This window comes from Oncorhynchus mykiss, chromosome 5 (assembly GCF_013265735.2).
Source record: "Oncorhynchus mykiss isolate Arlee chromosome 5, USDA_OmykA_1.1, whole genome shotgun sequence".
NCBI lineage: Eukaryota > Metazoa > Chordata > Actinopteri > Salmoniformes > Salmonidae > Oncorhynchus > Oncorhynchus mykiss.
Window position 1 is genome coordinate 44503403 of NC_048569.1, and position 21888 is coordinate 44525290.

General features: G+C 42.1%; 1 protein-coding gene across 2 annotated transcripts in view; it reads right to left on the reverse strand.

Moving 5' to 3' along the window:
- The window catches only part of LOC110523912 (exosome RNA helicase MTR4), a 51032-nt gene that overhangs the window by 2652 nt on the left and 26492 nt on the right, over positions 1-21888 (reverse strand). For both annotated transcript variants that reach the window (XM_036977633.1, XM_021603057.2), the window contains 10 exons: positions 19198-19348; positions 18043-18215; positions 17775-17843; positions 17419-17547; positions 15170-15280; positions 14558-14746; positions 10325-10488; positions 7934-8039; positions 1002-1058; positions 69-231 (listed from right to left, as the gene is read on the reverse strand). In XM_036977633.1, the coding sequence (XP_036833528.1) occupies positions 69-231; positions 1002-1058; positions 7934-8039; positions 10325-10488; positions 14558-14746; positions 15170-15280; positions 17419-17547; positions 17775-17843; positions 18043-18215; positions 19198-19348 (1312 nt within the window). The remainder of the gene's footprint in view (positions 1-68; positions 232-1001; positions 1059-7933; positions 8040-10324; positions 10489-14557; positions 14747-15169; positions 15281-17418; positions 17548-17774; positions 17844-18042; positions 18216-19197; positions 19349-21888) is intronic.

The window sequence follows — 21888 nt, forward strand, 5'->3', positions numbered from 1 at the left end:
AGCGCGCCGTCCATTTCATAGGCACCGGACAGATGTTAGAGTGTCGGGAGGTTAGCCAGGTGAGTTACCTTCAAAGACGTCGGTCATCTTGCAGATCTGTGCGAAGGTGGAGCCGTTAGCCCATGTGTAAACCACGTCCATCAGGTGAGGCTTGAACTTGTCCAGGTAGGTGTCCTCATCCACCTCCAGCTTAGCCTCCGCAGACACCTTGGCAACACGCTTGGCACACTCCTGACAACCAGATATCCAGTTCCAGGTTTTATTACATCCATATGACAGTCATAGACTGCGTGCAAAATGGCACCCTATTACTTTCATAGTGCACTCATTTTGACCAGAGCCCTATGGATACTGGTCAAAAGTAGATCACTACATTTGGGACACGCCCAGGTCCCAAAATACATAGCTATATAAGGTATAGGCTAAAAAATGTAATGTAAAAAACATTAAGGGAAAACAAACAAAAAGTACGAATGAAAAGTACGTGGCATATCTTGCACTTTGATTATACAATTTCAGCAAACATCTACTCGCATTAAGACAGGCAGGGAGACCCAATCTAATCTTTCACCAAACATCTAGGCTGACAGGTTTCAGCAGACAGAAACAGCAGTAAGTCAATAGAATAGGTAGACCGACTGGTTGGATTCCAAGTCAAACATACATTGCAGTGTAGTTAAACATGCCGGTGTATGCCTTGGTTCACAAACAGCATGAGCTAAGTGTTAGAAACCACACATCTGAAAAGCAGACTAAACCAGGCCTGAGGGGTGCATCACCAAGCAGAATTAAAGTGTTGAGTTTGTTACCATCCCCATTTCAATTCCATATTTAGAAAAGCCTGCCGCTAAACCCATTGGCCATATCCCAAATGGCACCGTAATTCCCTACTGTATGCAGTGCACTACTTTTGACCTGGGCTACACATATTGATCCTGCTTTGTAACCTATGCTAACCACCAAGACAGTGCAGATTCTGCTGCGGAGTGAATCATGTTTACCTGCATCTGTCTCAGAGGTCCAGCCAGCTGCTCTGTCAGCTTGGGCATCTCGTTAACCTGAGGGAAGGAAGAGAACAAAAAAAACAACAACACAATGACATCAGTCTAAAGCTTTGGACACATCGCGACCACCTGCTGGGTGTCAAGGAGCAAGCGTGTTTTTGCCAATTCAACATGATGAATCCTTTGAAAAATTGAAAATGTTGGCCGATACTGTGGTAAGAGCCACTCGGTTGCAGGATTATTGATCAGTCTCTGACACTTTCCTTATTAGGAGTACTGAAGGCAATGAAACATTACTGCTGCCAGTAGGTTATTGATTTAAGGAGAAACATGCAGTGAGCTAGCTCAGTAATGGGAGCGAGCACTCTTATGTTTCTTTACCTCATCATTTCTACTGTGTAGGCGACTGTGCCTTCAGAATGTATCCATACCTCTCGACTTACTCCACATTTTGTTGGGTCACAGCCTGAATTCAAAATGTATAAAATATATTTTTTTCCCCCTCACCCATCTACACACAGTACCCCATAATAACAAAGTGAAAACATGTTTTTTTAGTAATATTAACACATTTATTGTAAATGAAATAAACCTCATGTACATAATTATTCATACCCCTTTGCAATGACACTCCAAATTGAGCTCAGCTGCATCCAATTTCCTTCGATCATCTTTGAGATGCCACTACAACTTGATTGGAGTCCACCTGTGGCCAATTCAATTGATTGGACATGATTTAAAAATAAAACTGTCTTTAAGGTTCCACAGTTGACAGTGCATGTCAGAGCAGAAACTATACCATGAAGTACAATGAACTGTCTGTAGATCTCCGAGATAGAATTGATGAGGCACATCTGAGGAAGGTTTTAAAACAATTTATAGAGAGTGTTGAAAGCTTCCAAGTGCACAGTGGTCGCCACTATTGGGGGAAAAATATAGATCTATTGATCTACCCAGACTGTGGCTAGAGCTGGCCGTCCAACCAAACTGATCAACCGGGCAAGAAGGACCTTGGTCAGGGAGGTGACCAAGAACCCAATGACCACTCTGACAGAACTACATCCTTGGCTGAGATGGGAGAACCTGTCACAAGGACAACAGTCTCCACAGCACTTTATGGGAGAGTAGCCAGACAGAAGTCTTCCTGAGAAAAAGGAAAGACTTGAAGATTGCTGTTCACTGCTGCTCCCCATCTAAATTAACAGAGCTTGAGAAAATCTGCAAGGAAGAACGGGACAAAAGCTGATACAGAGACACCCTAGACGACTCAAATGGGTAATAACCGCCAAAAGTGTTTCTACAAAGTATTGACCCAGGGGTGTGAATACTTATGTAAATTAGATATTTCTGTGTTTCATTCTCAATAAATTTGTAAACATTTTTAAAAACATGTTTTCACTTTGTCGTTATGGGATATTGTGTGTAGATGGGCAAGATTCATATTTTTATTTTATACATTTTCAATCCAGACTAACAAAATGTGGAATAAGTCAAGGGATATGAATACTTTCTGAAGACAATGTAAATGTTTCTTCTCAAAAGGTCACGGATGACCGCACTGATGACCTTAGCCTTTTCTCCCGCCACCTCCACTCTAGCTGGCTAAAAGTCTGACTGGTAAAGGTCAGGGATTGCTGTCCACCATTGTTATCCTTGCTAATAGTAGGTTAAATATTATTAAATTGACTTAAGGCAAAGTGAAGTCAAAACCATGATTACATACATACATACATACATCCCCTCAGGAGATGCACTGCAGTACTTAATGCAGCTGGTGGCCACACCAGATACTGACTGTTACTTTTGATTTTGAACCCCCCCCCCCCCCCCTCCTTTGTTCAGGGACACGTTAGTCACATGTCTGTGGAACTTGTTCAGTTTTATGGTCGCAGTTGTTGAATCTTGTCATGTTCATAATATTTACATATGTTAAGTTTGCTGAAAATAAACGCAGTTGACAGTGAGAGGACGTTTCTTTTTTTGCTGAGTTTACAAAAAAAAAACACAGTACCAGTCAAATATTTGGACACCTACTCATGCAAGGGTTTTTATTTATTTTCTACATTGTAGAATAGTGAAGACCTCCAAACTACAAAATAACACATATGGAATCATTTTGTGACCAAAACAAAGTGTTAAATCAAAAAATATATTTGTCATTTTTCAAAGTAGACACCTTTTGCCTTAATGCCAGCTTTGCACACTCTTGGCATTCTCATGCGTTTGAGCCAACCAGTTGTGTTGTGACAAGGTAGGGATGGAATACAGAAGATAGCCCTATTTTGAAGACCTAGTCCATATGGCAATAAGCAAAGAGAAATGACAGTCCATCATTACTTCAAGACATGAAGGTCAATCAATCTGGAAAATTTCAAAGAACTTTGAAAGTCCTTTCAAGTGCAGTCGCAAAAACCATTCAGCGCTATGAAACTGGTTCTCATGATGACCGCCACAGGGTTAACTCTTCTGCAGAGTATGTGTTCCTTAGAGTTAACGGCACCTCAGAAATTGCAGCCCAAATAAATTATTCAGAGTTCAAGTAAACAGACATTAACTATTCAGGAGACTGAGTAAATCAGGCCTTCATGGTTGAATTGCCGCAAAGAAACCACTACTAAAGGACACCAATAAGAAGAGACTTGCTTGGGCCATTAGAGCAGTGGAAGTCGAAATTTGAGAATTCTGGTTCCAACCGCCATGTCTTTGTGAGACGCAGAGTAGGTGAACGGATGATCTCCGCATGTGTGGTTCCCACCGTGAAGCATGAAGGTGGTGGTGTGATGGTGCTTTGCTGGTGACACTTGTCAGTGATTTATTTAGAATTCAAGGCACACTTAACCAGGATGGCTACAACAGCATTTTGCAGCAATACACCATCCCACCTGGTTTGCTCTTAGTGGGACTATCATTTGTTTTTCAACAGGACAATGACCCAAAACACACCTCCAGACTGTGTAAGGGCTATTTAACCAAGAAAGCGAGTGATGAGTGCTGCATCAGATGACCTGGCCTCCACAATCACCCGACTTCAACCCAAGTTGTTGGACTGCAAGGTGAAGGAAAAGCAGACAAGTGCTCAGCAGATGTGGGAACTCCTTCAAGATAGTTGGAAAAGCATTCCTCATAAAGCTGGTTGAGAGAATGCCAAGGGTTTGCAAAGCTGTCATCAAGGCAAAGGGTGGCTTCTTTGCAACAGCTGGTGCACGATATCTAAGGAAGTCTCAAGCTATAGCTCGCCTAAGGTAAAGTATCTCATGATAAGCTGTAGACAACACTACATTCCTATCGGTATTCTTTGTAGCTGTTTACATACCAACACAGTCAGAGGCTGGCACCAAGACAGAATTGAATGAGCTGTATTACACCATAAGCAAACAATAAAACGTTCACCCAGAGGCGGCGCTCCTAGTAGCCGGGGACTTTAATGCAGGGAAACTTGAATCAGTCTTAGCAAATTTCTATCAGCATGTTAAATGTGCAACCAGAGGGAAAAGAACTCTGGACCATCAATACTCCACATACACAGATGCATACAAAGCTCTCCCTCGCCCTCCATTTGGCAAATCTGACCATAATTCTATCCTCCTGATTCCTGCTGACAAGCAAAGATTAAAGCAGGAAGCACTCGTGACTAGATCAATAAAGTGGTCGGATGAAGCAGATGCTAAGCTACAGGACTGTTTTGCTAGCACAGACTGGAATATGTGCCGGGATTCCTCCGATGGCATTGAGTACACCACATCAGTCAATGGCTACAACAATAAGTATGTCGATGACGTCGTCCCCACAGTGACCGTACATACCCCAACTACAAGCCATGGATTACATGCAGTATCCTCACTGAGCTGAAGGCTAGAGCTGCCGCTTTCAAGGGGCGGGACTCTAACCCGGAAGCGTATAAGAAATCCCACCATGCCCTCCGACGAACCATCAAAAAGGCAAAGTGTCAATACAGGACTAAGATCGAGTCGCACTACACCGGCTCTGAAACTCGGATGTGGCAGGGCTTGCAAACTACAAGGGGAAGCACAGCCGAGAGCTGCCCAGTGACATGAGCCTGCCAGATGAGCTAAACTGCGTCGAGGCAAGTAACAAACATGCATGAGAGCACCAGCTGTTCCAGAAGACCGTGATCACGCTCTCCGCAGCCGATGCGAGTTATACCTTTAAACAGGTCAACATTCACAAGACCACAGGGCCAGACGGATTACCAGGACGTGTACTGCGAGCATGCGCTGACTAACTGGCCAGTGTCTTCACTGACATTTTCAACCTCTCCGAGTCTGTAATACCAACATGTTTTAAGCAGACCACCATAATCCCTGTGCCCAAGAACACTAAGGTAACCTGCCCAAACGACTACCGACCCATAGCACTCACGTCTGTAGCCATGAAGCACTTTGAAAGGCTGGTCATGCCTCACAACACCATCATACCAGAAACCCTAGACCCACTCCAATTTGCATACTGCCCCAACAGATCATGCAATCTCCATTGCACTCCACGCCACCCTTTCCCACCTGGACAAAAGGAACACCTATGTAAGAATATTAATTTACTACAGCTCAGCGTTCAACACCCTAGTACCCTCAAAGCTCATCGATAAGCCAAGGACCCTGGGACTAAACGCCTCCCTCTGCAACTGGATCCTGGACTTCCTGACGGAGCGCCACGGCTAGGTCCCAGAGGCTTTGAAACAGCTTCTACCTCCAAGCCATAAGACTCCTGAACGTCTAGTCAAATGGCTACCCAGACTATTTGCAGTTCCCCCTTACACCACTGCCACTCTCTGCTGTCATCTATGCATAGTCACTTTAATACCTCTACCTACATGTACATACCACCTCAAATAACCTGTGCCCCCACACATTGACTCTATCGGTACCCCCCTTGTATATAGTCTTGCTATTGTTCTCTCACTGGTGCTTTTTAATTACTTGTTACTTTTATCTATTATTCGTATCTGTATTTTTTTTTTAACTGCATTGTTGGTTAGGGGCTCGTAAGTAAGCATTTCACTGTAAGGTCTACTACACCCGTTGTATTCGGCACATGTGACTAATTAAATTTGATTTGACTTTGAAGAACATCATATATAAAAATATACTCTGATTTGTTTAACACTTTTTTGGTTACTACATGATTTCATGTGTTATTCTACAATGTAGAAAATAAGAAAAATGAAGAAAAACCCTTGAATGCGTAAGTGTGTCAACTTTTGACTGGTACTGTATATATGCACACCATGAGGTTGGAATAATACTGTGAAAATGATGATCATGTCCTTTTAGTGTAAGGGCTGTGGTAAATTAGTTACGACTAATAAGAAAGTTCAATTAGTTCCAAGGGAAACTCCACCCAAAAAGTATATTTTTGAAAACTAGATTTCTGACATGCAAAACATTTTGGGACTACATCAACAATGGACTAATGAAACAAATACCAAAATATCGTTTTGGGGTGAAATTTTCCTTTAATAGACCAATAGGAAATCTCTCTGCCAATAACAGATCATTTTCAGTTTTCCCCTCCCCACTCAGACCACTCACAGTCTCAAAATTCTTGCTTGAGAAATTGCTGTTTGCTAAGAAGCTATTTTTGTTTTCAATTAAAATGGTTGAAAACTCAGTAAGGTAATTAATTACTCAAAATTGATTTGATATTGAAAACTGCTGCATTGGACCTTTAAAGGTCAGTGGTGAAGTTAAAGTCTACCTTCTGCAGATGAGGGGGGATACAAGACCGTTACCCCAATTGTCCCCAAATTGTCTTTATAAAGATTCCCACTTGTTCGTGGGAAATAATAATTGGTGTGACTATCTTGATCCCATTTCCCACTCTCCCATGGCAGTGCCTCAGGCCCCCCCCCCCCCCCCCCCCCCCAGCTCCCTCTCTGTGCCCTACTCCCAAGCCTATTGAAGCTCTGGCTCAGTGCCCTGGGTGACGCCCCATTAACCCCTGATGTTTTTAGCCTGTCATGAGATCTTCTCTGCCTGCCACAGCCCTCATCAGCCTCTCCAGCAGCAGCAGGTGGAAGCTCTCCCTCCACACAGAGAAGAGGGAGCAGCTGCATAAATATCATACAGCACACTAAAGCCTTTATGCGGGGCGACAGGACACTGGACGACAGCTGCATGTGAATGTCACAGAGCTGATCTGCTAACAGACAACAGAGAGCGCAATAGAGCGAGAGAGAGCGCAAGACTTGCAGGCAGTAGAGATGACACATATAGAAGCCTAAATCTAAAATTGCAGTATAAGCCAGTAGACATGACAATACACAAACACAGAGCTAGACCCTTAAATGTAGTGCTGACATGATGATGCGCACACGGCACTAGACCTTTGCTCAAGAATACACCTGTACTGTCATTACACGATGATACACACAAAACACACGGAGCTAGAAAGAGCAGCATTTCACACCCCACCACTAAGCTGGGACACACCCTTCCTGAGGGCTGCCATACTGGGACCAGCAGTGAAGAGGCTGTGGCGCTGTGGCGCCCTGCTTACAGAAAACAATGAACACTCAGAGGGGAGAAACATGCCAGAGAAACTGTTTAGCAGAGTGACCACCTGCCTGTACGATGGAGTTTAAAAAGAGTGGACTTTGTTATTGCGGAGGTCAATAATCAAGGAAGCCAAGGCAAAGTTTTCAAACATTTGACACAGGAATTCCTTGTTTTGAAGGGAAGCATCAAGAGGATGTACTGAGGACTTGATGAATTTAAACATTCAAGATATGGGGGGACATTAGACTACTATCAGACTTGAAGTAATAGGTCAAAGTGCTTTTAGTGAAAGGGTGTAAGAAATGTCGTGACAGCATTTGAAGTTGTAGAGTGTGGGGAAAGAAGATGGCTGCTTATCTGGCCAAAAGTATGTTTTAACGGATTGCACAGGAAAAAGGTGTGTGTGCGACTTACGTTCTCCTGGAAGATGAAGACGCTGAGTAGAGCGGTAACCTGTTCTGCAGACAGATCGTTGAACAGGCCGTTGAACACCATCTCAGTCAGTAGAAGCTCATCAGCACTGGATCAAAAACAGGTCTCAGACCAGTCAGTGTTTTTTAATAGCACGTCGATACAGATAACTGTTCTAAGAACAGCTGAACACCATCTCAGTCATCAGCAGCCAGGGGTTAAAGCAACAACACAAAAGAATCCCATGAGAAACTTAAGCAGATCGCAGATGGATTGTCTGGGGCCAAGTTAACGTCAAATTTCATGTAAGAAAGTCATGACCATCATTTAATTTTTATGTGTATTAAACTGCCAAGTCCAGTCCTCCCTAGGAAAATTGTATATATTTAACTAGGCAAGTCAGGCAAGTCAGTTAAGAACAAATTCTTATTTTTAATGAAGGCCTAGGAACAGTGGGTGAACTGCCTTGTTCAGGGGCAGAACGACATTTGAACCATGTCAGCTCGGGGATTCAAACTTGCAACATTTTGGTTACTAGTCAGACGCTTTTAGGATGCCATTGTCCCCTTGGAGCTCTTGCGTAGTAATGGGCATTCCGAGTCTCTTCTGTGAGCCGAATAATTTGGCTTCATTCACCTAAAGGAGACGTTAATTTGGCTCCCAAACAGCTCTTCGTTCAGTAATGCTTACAAATTGACCGAAAACCATTAATTTAAAGCCTAAAACGTTGCTAACCATTATGTCAGATTGTGAAATATTAGTTGAAATACATTTTTACCTGACCAAATTATTAGATGGCCAGCAAAATTAACGTGGACCAGAACAAGTCTCTCCCTCAATCTCGTTCCAGCACGGAAAAATTACCATCTTCAAATTAAAAACAATTATTTTCGTTTTACTAATATTTAGGCCTTTTTTATATCCCTTTATTCACCCAAAATTTTATGGTATCAAATTGGTAGTTACAGTCTTGTCCCATCGCTGCAACTCCCGTACGGACTCGGGAGAGGTGAAGGTTGAGAGCCGTGCATCCTCAGAAACACGACCCAGCCAAGCCGCACTGCTTCTTGACACAATGCCCACTTAACCCAGTAGCCAGCCGGGAAAACACTGTACACCTGGAGACCGTGTCAGCGTACATACGCCCGGCCCGCTACAGGAGTCGTTGGAGCGTGATGGGACAAGGACATCCCCATAGAACACACACCAACAAGTCGACAAGGTAACTCTACTACGAGGTTGTCTGCTTTTGTTTTAAATAACATTACATGGCAAAAACAGTCGTTTGAACGCCAAGGTGGTGTGCAGAAAAGACTATTTAATTCACTTCATCTGAACATCGGAGTGTCAGCAACAATCCTGCAAGTCAGTTCAATGCAAAAGGTTCAACAGAGAAAATGTTTGAGAATACATTTGGGAATAGTGAGCCCCAATATGATATTTCTGCATCTAACTTTCTCACTCATTATTATTCACGACTCATTCGGGATTATCCGGAATCATGGTAGCGTCCACATTAAAGGTATTATTGAGTAGAAACATATTATATTCTTATTTACAATAAAAGTGACTCCAAAGTGACAATACTTTATTTATTTATATTGGGCACAACATTATCCGAAACAACCAAAACTAAGAGCAAACGCATCCAACAAATGTGTTGAGTCAAAAGCTTGATGTAGTCATTGTGTGCTAGGAATATGGGACCAAATTCTACACTTTTGACTACTTTACACAAATAAATTTGTCCCAATACTTTTGGTCTCCTAAAATGTACAGGAAGTGCTGTAATTTCTAAACCACAGAATCCAGACATAATTGAATTAAACAATATTCAAAATATATATTGAACTGGGCAAATTAATGTTCTAAGTTATAAGACACTAAAAATGCATCAGTGATTTAGTTTCCTGCAACTTTGACACACGACAAGAATGCCCCAGTGTGTGTGTGCGGTGCGCATGTCTACACTGCGTAACTGTTAGCAATTATGCTAACTATAACCACCTGGTAGAGATGGAAAGGCTTTCCCAAAAACATCCTCAATTAAATGTTAACTACAAAGTAGCCTATGCACCTGGCAGAATGATATGATTATTTGCATTAGTCAAGTGACCATTTGCTTTGCAAACTCTGCAATCACATCGCTAACGAAACCATGGGCCCCTACCTGGTGCACACTTGAATTAAAGTGTAACTACACCCACAAAATTCGGATATTTTTCCCAGACCTGAAAAGTAGTCTCTTGGTGTGTTTTAAGCATTGTTGTGGAATTTTTCTAAATAAAAAAAACTATTGAGAGCAAAAACAAGAGAAAGAGGCAACAAAAATAAAACCAATTTTATAAGGCCCTGTTTGGGTGAAGTGTTACCGGTGGCTTTTCTTTTCCTTACCTGCTGATCTCACAGGCCACTCGGCCCTTCATTTCGATGACATCCGAGGAAGTGGCAAACCCGAGACGCCTCAGGACGCGCTTCCTGCACTTGAGCTCGTCCATCTGCAGCACGGTTCGAGCCTTCTTCAGCTCCCGCTTGGCCCCTTTGATATCCCCCGCAATCTGACATACAGACACAGGATAACATGACACTTAAAACCCATTGCGCCCTAGTAAGGAACCAGAAAATATGACTGATCTCAGTGCTAACAACCAGACAATAGACCGCTTTCAAGGAAACAAATATGTACATGTGTCATTAGGCTGAACAATCCATTTAAAATGTACAATATTATGCATATCATAAGGCCATATTGTGATGTTTCGAGAGTCCAGATGAAGATTTGTTGTGCATGACTGAAGCTGCAAACTGTGGCATTCAATCCAATCAGAGCTCAGCCATAGCCAAGACTGACAGCCGATGCAGTGTTGGTTAACTGTCTCCGTCGGTTACAGGCAGCTGTTTTCCTCTCCGCCACACACAGTGCCCAACAGTCCCTGCTTAAAACCATTATCCAATTACACGCTCACCCATCACCATTATATCATGCTGCAGGGAGAGTCTGACTGACAACACGGGGCAACTAGACACCAGTATTAGGCAACCTCAGTCGGCACAGATGTTTTTTTTTCACGTGTTGTGGAGTATACAGGTTACGAGATGTGGGCGCCGAGTGATATCACTTAGTAAAGTAAAAGTGGGCGTCAGGTACGGATGTTTGAAAAATCTGGATATTCGAAATAGGCCTACATGTTTTTTTCAATGTACGTTTTTAACCGGAGCATTGCAGCTTTGATTAACCAACATTTAATTTGTCATTTAGCAGATGCTTTTATTCAAAAAAGATTCAGGGTGTTCACACTACGTCCCTTACAGACAATTTTTGTGAAGTGTGAACACTCCAAAAGGAACTCAGACCCCTCAAAAGTGTCCCGAAGCGAACTGAGACCAATCGAGAGGTGGTCCGAGTTCAGTTTGAGGGACCTGCTTGAATTCCGTGGTACGGTTCCCTTTTTTAAGGACAATGTGAACACAAAGCTCCCCAGGTTCACTTGTCCTTATTCCCGCACCGCACACTGGACTACTGCAACTGTGTCCACTGCCATAACGCCATTGGTGCCATAAATGAGAAGATGAGCAGGTACATGGGGAAAAAAGCTTTGGATATTGATTAGCGATTGTCAAGGATGCACAGAAAGAAAGTTTTGGGTTCAGATTATTTGTTTGCAATATGTGATCTATAGGCTAAGAGAGCATCATAAGTTGTTCATTCAATTGTGGGGTTTGAATAGTGTGCGAAGACAACATATTTGGCGAGAATTACAACATAGGGTACAAAATCAATTTTAGGGGCAGTAGCTTACATTGGGTGTACAGCATTAATTAATCTGCAGTTATTCTGTTATTTATTCAGTTACCATTCATTTTAAATATTAATATCTTCTGATGACAATTATGTATAATATTTTAACTAAATGCAATCTATCAGCTTCCAACTGTAAGTGGGCATATCTAGCTGTCCAATAACACATTCTGATGGAATGGCAGAGTGCATTCTGAGGGAATGTTGGTAAAATATATTGGTTCCTCCTAAACATAGTAATGTGAATGCAAAGAGGACTCGGACCACAAAGTAGGTGAAGTGAACTGAGTCCTCATTCAAAGGCAAGGGCAGTGTGTCTACAAAGAGAACTTTTACCTCAAGAGTTCACTTTAAAGAGGACTGAGATCAGTTCTTATAAAGAGGCCCGTATGTGAAAACAGTCTTACAGCAGTTAATGCATACATTTTCATATCCCCCCCCCACAATATACTGGTTCCCCCATGGGAGTCGAACCCACAGCCATGGTGTTGCAAGCGCCATATGCTCTACCAACCGAGCCAGACAGGACCCATACACATAAACAACAAGCTACACACGTGAAGGCCACCGGTCGGTCGGCTATTAGTCTTTCTCTGGGTCACACGTCATAAAACCTACATTGAAATGTATGTTGTTTAATTCAATTGAAATGTCATGGTATATCCTTGTAGTATGTAACAAAGTCAAATGGATATTTTTATAACATTTTGAAAAAGCCTGTGTAAAACAGGCATTTCATTTTTTGGAGGGGGGTGTAAAAATGAACTCACAAGTTTCCAATACTAATCGTCCGTTCGGATATTCGAATAACCATTGCACATCCCTAGTGTAAGGTTACGCCTAGGAATTTTATTCAAGCCCAAGTCAACCCAGAAAAACCACCCAGAATGGAACCAGCTTTGTGTTACTAGTGAAAGTGCACGTCTGTATGAGTCTATCCTTCTGTAGCAGGCCGATCGGTCGTGCGGTGGTCCAATCCCAGAGGCCAGGCAGAGGATTGGAGATCTTGTTCGAGCAGGTGTAAATCTCACGTCATGCCTAATCAAACACAGTGTGTCTGTGTGTGTGTGTAATCTGGTTTACAGGGCTTTATCCCTTCCCATGTGCAGACATGTAATACATCCCACACACAGAGATAACAGAGGTCATGACCTAGGCCAGTTGTTGGAGCAGGGAATGGAAAATATAAATAACCAACCCACCACAGTACAGCTCGGGACTTAAAAGGAAAGATTCACCCATTTTGAATGCTATATTGCTTGTGTGCATCTCTGAGCGATGTTCGATCGATTCCAGGGTCATTTCATGTGTATCTGAGTAATTGCCGTTCAAGCAGGCAGAAATCCGTCTGGTATTACGTAGCACTGATAAAGTCGCTCTCACTACACTGGAAGTTTATAGGAATACGACTTTTGGATCGTGAAAATGTCTATCATTACATGTCAGATTTCAATACTGGCCGATGTCATAACGCGGGAGGTTGTCTTTGGAATGAGGGCCCAACACACTTCTCCTATTTGTCTAACTCTTCGGTTCAGGGTGCATTGCATGGAGCCTTTGCATTGCCGCTGTGAACATCAGACTTCAACTCTGCGAGGCACATCAATCTGCAGATTGAACATGGTGAGATTGTAGACTCCTAAATTGATAGTGCAGTTTGTTTAGGCAATTTTACAGCCAACTACCTACTTCACATGCTGAACTGTACTTGTATTATTGTATGTAGCTACCCAGCAAGCCCATAGACAGCATTACATGGGTTTTGTAGTCGCCTTGAGCTGCAACAGATTTCCACATGTTGCTACCAACATTATGACAAAAGGAAACATTTGTTCACAACAACAAAATGTCACGTGTTATTTAACACTGTAAATTACAGGAATGGGTGGTTTTGAATACATTTTTCCTTTAAAGCTAGAACATGTAACTTTTTGGGCTTCCCAACCAAATTCGCATAGAAAGGCGTTATAAATCTGTCACTCATTGAAACAAGTCTAAGAAGCAGTAGATCTGTTCTATGGTGTGCCATTTCTATGATTCCCATTCTTAAGTTATGTTTTTGTGTCTTTTACTCTTTTAATCAGCTTCAAACATGTGAAAATACAATATTTCTGGTTATGAAAATTATATTTCACAGCGGTTTAGACGATTCTATACACTATACTTGGTTGTCACAAACTGAAATGACGAAAATCCTTAATTTTTGCAAACAGGAAATAGCGGAGCAATTTCTCCATAGTGCTTCTTCAACACGCATCCTCTCACAGGTACTTGGAAACACAAATATTAACTTTATTCCTCATTTCATAAATATCTCCCTTCTTGGCATTTTAGAGCTAGCCAATTAAAAGAGGCACAGTCGGTTGGTGCTGAATGTGCTGCCAAAATTAGATGAATGAATGAGAGCGATCTCATTTCCATCAGATATTGTACATCACCACAACCTATGTCTATTTCTGTCAGTAAATGGCCGTTTCCAGCTCAGGCGGACAGGAAGAGACTGAAAACAATTGTTCTGATTTAGGCTAAATCTACTTAAGTGACCTTGGGGTGTGGGCGCTTGGAGGATTTAGTACAGAACCTTTGATTAACGTCGACAGAAAAAAACTAAGTTCAAAATCATTCAAATATTTTTCGGCAAAGTCAATGTTTCTTGAACCCCAACCTATCCACAAAACATAATACTCATCATAGCCCCACTGACAAGCCGATCAATCATTACTTACTGACAGAACATTATATGGCGCCAGCAATACAGTGGGCTGTGTGGCTCTACAGGACATGAACCAACCAACCATCCCAAATACCACCACCCCACCCATCCTCACCAGGGCTTTCCTCTCGCAGAGGGAGTAGACGGCCTCCAGGCTGGGGTCAGAGTGCATGGGGTGGGAGTACATCCTGTGTTCGAATGCCTCCACCTTCTGGATGACCTTCTTCAGGCCCGGGTCCTTAATGCCCATGTCATCGATGGGGTCCAGAAGGGGAACGCCGTCCGGGAACCTCTTCTGCACCTCCTGTGTGGTGGAGACAGGACCAGAGAATGATCCATGAGAAAGCCTTTGATCACCGTTGACAAATAGATTTATTCTATCTACAGTACCAGTCAAAATTTGACACCTACACCTTTTTCTTTATTTTTTACTATTTTCTACATAGACTTCAAAACTATGAAATAACATTAGGAATGATGTAGTCACCAAAAATGTTTATGATAAATGTTTCTCATGGTGTTGTGTCCTCCAGGAATGCAAACTGGTGAGGGCTTAAAAAAAGTGGAAAAACATTTTGCACAGATTTTTTTATATTGGTGTAATCTGCAAGGAAAATGTACCTATTTTCAGAGTTGGGTTGTCACAATACCAACATTTTACTAATGATGTGATACCAGACCAAGTATCACAATACCGATAAGTAGTTTGATACCACAGGGTTCTCACCTGTATGGATTTGAGCATGCTCTGTCTGTTGTCATAAGGCCGCAGGTCTTTGGGGCTGTAGAGACGAACTGAACTGATGGAGGTCAGGAGGTGGAGCATCACAGGAACCACCTGATCAGAAGCAATACAAAATCATAAGTATATTAGTTGATGCATGCAGTTGCTACACAAACACATATGCATCCATTTACTCAGTATCAAACAATGTAGCTGTCATCAAAGCTATCATCATTGACTGAGGCAGGAGATCCTGAACACTAACTAATGGGGTTTTAAATGCATATAAAGAACTAAGACGCAATCCTGTCTGCTGCTATGTCTACGGGATCTGTATATTGGCACAAACTGCAGAACACCTGATTCAACTAGTCAACCTCTCCATTTAAATCAAATTTGATCCCCTAGTCTGTACTTTTTAATGCCAGAAAAGCCACTGGATATTGGTCTGCAGATCCCTCCAGTCCACACACTGCCAGGTCGACGGCACAGGCTACAGAGGAGCTGGAAGAGCTTGGGGAGGGAGGGACTTTGCCGTACTTTGACAGTGAAGGGGAAGATATGAGGGAGAGAGTGGGGAGAGAAAGAGAGGCTTTGCTTTGACAGAGGTATTCATCGTAACGCGTTTAACAGGAGTGAGCCCAGAAAGCAGTGCCAGACAGTATTTCAGCTAGAGTTTAAGGGCTCCTCTGAGATATGGAAGAATAACACGAGACGAGAGACAGGCAGGCAGCTAAAGTCATCCAGATCTAGACGGGGCTCACAGAGGAGTTTAGGACAGGAGGACTGCACTAAATAACAAGACAGACTCTAAAAGGACTAGTGCAGAATGGTGGAAACGTGCACAGGCAGCAAAAGACACAGCATATTTAAAGCATGGTACTTGGCAAACTTGGGTTCAAATACTATTTGAAGTCTTCCAAATACTTTGAGCATTCGATTTAGCCTGCCTGGAGTGCCAGGTGGGCGAGTGTTGTAGTTGAGAGTTCTCTATTGGTTCCATTGCAACAGGCAAGCTCAATCATGCACAGATACAGTATTTGAAATGATTCAAACAGTATTTGAACCCAGGTCTGGTGGTATTTGGGTAGAAGACAGCCGATATAGTGAGAAGGGTAGACAGAGAGAACCAGGGGGATATGGGATATATGAGAGGGAGAAAGAGAGAGATGAAATCAGATTTTTAAAATGTGTCTGTGCCCAATTGAACATAAACTAAGACAGAGTGTGTGTGTGTGTGTGTGTGTGTGTGTGTGTGTGTGTGTGTGTGTGACTGGATATGAACCTAAACTGAGAGAAGTCTCAAAGTTTAAATGGTGTTTATATTATATGGAGGGTTACAAAACCAAAGGAAAATAAATTAATGTTTTACACGAGGGCCATCGATACCAACCACTCCATTCATGGTGTTTCAATGTGAGCATGAACATACTGTATAAGACAACAAATGAACATAGCATACAAGCTAATAAAATATGTGCTCCATGTCCATTACGTGGTTGTTGCTTTAAGTTAAAGGGAAGCTCTGGGACACAGCACAGCAGCAGTTTCACCATTAACGACTTGGCCATGTTTGATTTCCTTCAGGCTCAAGGACAGTTACAGTGTAGTAACCCCTCCCGTAAATGACGTGTGTGTGTGTGTGTGTGGTCCACATTCTAGAAAGAACCACTTCAAAATGTTGGATTCCATCCTGCGGCAGACCACCAAACCAGGAGTACATAGTATCCAGTGGTATTATTGTATCATTGCATTGGCTATGTCTGAATTAGCAACCCATCAGGTCTTTTGACTCTGTGTGAGGCCATATAGGGTCAAAAGTAGTGCACTAGGGCACTGGTTCCTCCCCTTAAAACATTGGGGAACATCCCACACCTTTCTCCCCCTGCGATTCCATACATTTCACCATGGGGTGATTTTTTCCTGCAATTCTACACATGTCTAATGCACATGCCATGTCTAATGTGCTGTCGGAGTGACTCAAACATTACAATACCTATGTGCAAAAAAAATAAAAAATAGCTAAAAGCTGACATGGGCTAGATCTGGGCATTTTTGACAAGTTATAAATAGCTCTGCAATTCTTAATTAAGGTCTACAATACCCAATTTCAAAATTGCACCTTGTGCATTCTACTATTACAACTTAAGAGTAAGTTGAAAGCCTGAGTTCACTAAAAATAAAAAAATAAATAAAAAAAGAAACCACCCCCATTTCTGACGGAGCCACGTCGTCCCATCATATGTACCCACCTGCATTTCCCCCTTCTCCCCAGCGGCAGCGGGTTTGGCAGCCTCTGTGGCGGTGTTCTTCACACTCTCCTTACTGCAGTGGACCAGCACCTCTACCACGTATAGAGGGTCTGCGTCACCCGTTATGGCCTGGAGGGAAACAATCACATACCCTCAACATGGGTGCAAAACCAAGCATTATGGGGTAACCTGAAGGACAACAAATGCATAAAAACACAGAGCCCCAAAACACACGCTATAAAAACACACGCTATAACACAAGGTGTATCTACATTGTATTTAGTTTTAATACCAAAAAAAAAAAAAGTTGTGTTTTCACAAATCCTTTCTGATAACATTCAACATATCAAAATTACCTTGACATTTGACTTCTTTGAGAAATTAACAACCACGCCCCACCCAAAGTCAGCATCTTCGTTTTTGACCTGGAAAATAGTTCAACATTATAGGCACGTCTGTATGTACAACAAACGCTCTTATTGTTCCTTATCTCAGAAAAACTACATTGAAAACTTTTGAACAGCACATGAAGACTAAAGAATGGTGGTGTACATTTTGTCTTTGGGCTGTGCTACATAGTAAATATTTGAGTTGGTGGTATGAGTGGTATTTGGGTCTCTTAACCTTGACCAGTCTGCCAGGCTGGAGGAAGGGAAGACAGTATTTTGGTTTGTGGATGAAGTCCTCTATCTCCTTGCTCAGTTTGGCCAGCTGTTGGCGGATCTTATAGTAGGTCACCACACTCTCCTCGTTGGGGATCTCTATGGCGTTGTACATCTCTTCCAGCTTCGCCATCTCTGTGGACATCGACATCAGAGGAAAGGCAGTCGTACACACAGAAATAGAATTACTAGAATGGGAACACACATCAATAGAGTGGGGATTCCCGTTCTGGTAATTCCGGTCACACGGTATGGAACGAGCAGCTAAAAAAATTGCAGCTCACACCGATTAATGATATACACAGACATTCTAATAAATGTATGCTATCGCTAAAATTACTGTGTGTCGCAAGTTTGATGGATCGCGGTGATTCTGGAATGAATGATTTGGAATGAGAATCTGTTATTTTTGATACTATACAGACATCAAAACGTCTTACCTGCGTGTGACTAGGGGTCACTTTTTGGCACTCCGTTTACCTGCCTCTGTCAATTCCAAGGTGCACTGCTAAATCAGATTCTTTACATACAAACTGACAATTGATACTATTCTCACCCATCAGACTGTCAATTTAATCTCGTTTTTAGGCCAACTATTGTTATAAATATGTGTGAAATTAGTTTGGATATAGTTTAGGTGTAGTTTCGAGCTGACTGCCAGAGAATGACTCGCTGTGAATGACGGGCAGGGGGAGAAATGACATGTTATTTTAAACTGCTTGTAACACATTATTTTTGTAATATTAAGATTCAAACAATGACGGTGTTTTAAAACAGAAGCGTTCAGGAAAAGTCAAGAACAGGCGGGAGACGTGACTTAAAATGGTAAGAGTAATTAAAAAGTTTTAAAAAGCACATTTGGCTCGAGTCAACATGACTCTCCTAAAGTTAAGAGGATCAAGAATACACCAGCAAGTAGGCAACATCAAAACATGTCTTTATAAAGCTTTGCATGTACTATATCTGGCCAAACCATAATCAGCGGAACAGTCTACCGAATCAATCTGATCTATTCTCTTGAATAAAGCACGACTAGCTGGGGGGGAATTCCCAACCAATGGAGAGGTTGAGAACCAAATCCAGGACTGGAGTAGGTAGGCCTGTATTCTGTACTCACTCTCTACGACCCCAGGCACAGCCCTGTAGTGCTGAAACTGGTAGAAAGACTTCTCCAGCATGTACTCCGGGTTGATCTCCTCCACCCGCAGCAAGTTGAGAACCATGTTGTAGGTGAGGTGGAAGGCACTGTTCAGAGGGTCTGCCGAGCCCTGGGGTGGGAGAAAGGAGAAGACGGGAGAGAGGTTAGATTAGGTTTAGACAGATGGAACGTATTCAGCAGGGTGAGCACGATGTTGTAGCTCAGGCGGAGCAGTGGAGAGAGGACGATGGTCACTCAGCTGATTATTCAAGGAGACACACTCGCGTCATACGGAAAACCGAGTGACTCAGTGAACGCATGGGACAAAAGACCCAAGTCATGTTTCTCTATGAGGAACATTGGAATTTCAGATTATTTCATCAATTGAGTGAATTGAAATGGAGTGTTTGGATAACCCTGTCCATAAGGACAGCCGAGCAACTCAGGGAACAGTTTAAACTTAACAGACCTTGAATCAGTCAAACATTGTCACCACGTCCTACTCTGACAAGTCCTCTAGTTAGGGACTGAAACATGGAGTTTGGATGCCCCATTAAAATCAACACAAGCTGATGGTGAGTGACTAAATGTACCAAATTGTGAAATCACATTACAACAGAAAAGTTATCCATTATCCAAGGAAATGTTTGAGGCCACTTGTCTATGAAGCCAAGAGCAGTTGGAGTTTCTCAGAATCTTTCTTTCGCAATCAAAACTGATCCTTCAGTTGTGGTTTCCAGAAAGCGATTACAACAGTACAGTAAGAAGATAAATGATATCTACTCCAGAGCAGCCAGATGTCTCATTAAAATACATTCCTGTCATTAATCTGTCATGTGTTAGCCAGTGTATTCCACAAACACATGAAGTAGCCAGCCAAATGGATAAAGTAGCTCGCCAGGACCCCCCGGGCAGTAAGCCCCCCCCCACCCAGCGGGTTTAAGAATTGTTTGCTAAAAATATTTTTGGTGGCCTCTGGTACCTTCTAATGCCTTGATACCATCCGAAATACACAGCAAAATGACTGAATACTTTGAATTGACCTCAGACTGGACACATTTTTTGTGCTATTGTTTACAATTTCAAATAGTGAAAATGTATGAATTTACTGTATTGTTAGCTTTGTTGGATTTGTCTAGGCCTGTATGATAAGGACTATTTAAGTAAGAGAACATGAAACTTAAAAAATATATTTTTTTTTACATTTAACCAGTCGTCTCTTGAAATTAAACTATTTTACTGCAAGGTATGAATTGCCACAATGTTTGTTCTTCAAATTATGCATTTTATTAAAACAGAATAGCCTTACCTAACTTTAAAAATTTAAATTTAAAAATTACAATTGTGCAATGGGCACTTTCTCTAATGGGAAAATGGGTCTCTAAAATAAACAGAGCAGATGTACAATTAAGTTCTGGGTCCATACATGTTAAGAGATAGAACAAAGTCAGTTAAATTAGTGAAAGAATTTCAAATAGTGTGAAACTTTGGGAATGGCAGTAAGTCAGTTATGAAAATGTTGTTTTAAAAAAAAAATGTTTTAAGAGTCTGCTGACTTCCCCAGGCTTCAGGCTTCAAGCTTCCTTTCAAGAGGAATTTTCTCAGCTATCTGCAATACTGGTATGTTTGAAGAACGAAGCAGGTGTTAATCATGAGCTTCGCTACACAGAAAGCAGCAGTTGACTACTCCGACACGGATTAAGTGAATTCGATACATCAATATCTTTGAAAATACCATATAAAAGTAAATGTTTCTTAACACAATTCAATCGATTTTCTTTTTATCATATTTTGGACCAGAGTGAGGCTATTGCTCTACTAGCCTAACAATTTATCGGCGGATAATCGCCAAAAAGTTTACCAGTATGCAAATTAGGTAACCAAATGAATGGCTCGCTTACCAACGCGATTGGGTAGGCTACTGACAAGTCACTCACTTTAACGTCACTGCCTGGCAAGTCCTGATGGACCTCAGATCGAAAATACAAAACGAGATCTTTAGTTGACTTGTCCCGATGCGATACCATGGACACGTAAACTACGTTGAATGATTTATAAATGGCAAGGACATGACATTGACCTCAGTCAGTTCGACACCGTTTTACCCATTTTCAAGCTTGCTGTTCGTCCAAGTACAGTAATAGCCTACGCAACCAGCACTTGGTGGCTGCACATGAAATACACGAAAGAAAATAAATGAAAGTGCCAGAAAATAGGATAAGTGAATTTCGACTCATCGTTCCCACATTATATGGGACGTGCAAATCGACTCACAGACGAAGGAGCATCATGCCCTCCCCCTCCGTGTAAAGAAATTTGAGTTCAACCACCACAGCGTCAACACACACACACACCCAGGTACCAGGAGGAACAGACAGCAGACTGTCAAACCATCAGTGTTTCCCTGTCATCGCTCACTTTGTGACTGACAGGCACCTGTCCTATCTATAAATCGCAGACTTATTTTCTAACTTATGAATTAACTAGGCTACTTTTCAATTCGCATCACTTATTTTAGCAGAAGGGGGCTCAGCCGAGTTATTTTCTGACTTGCGAATTGTATTAAAAAAAAATAGCCTAGTTAATTTAAGTGGAAAAAGTATCAGGCTGAAAATGATTGTGTATAGTCGACAGTGGAAAGCAGGAAAACACGGGTTAAGACCAAGATTA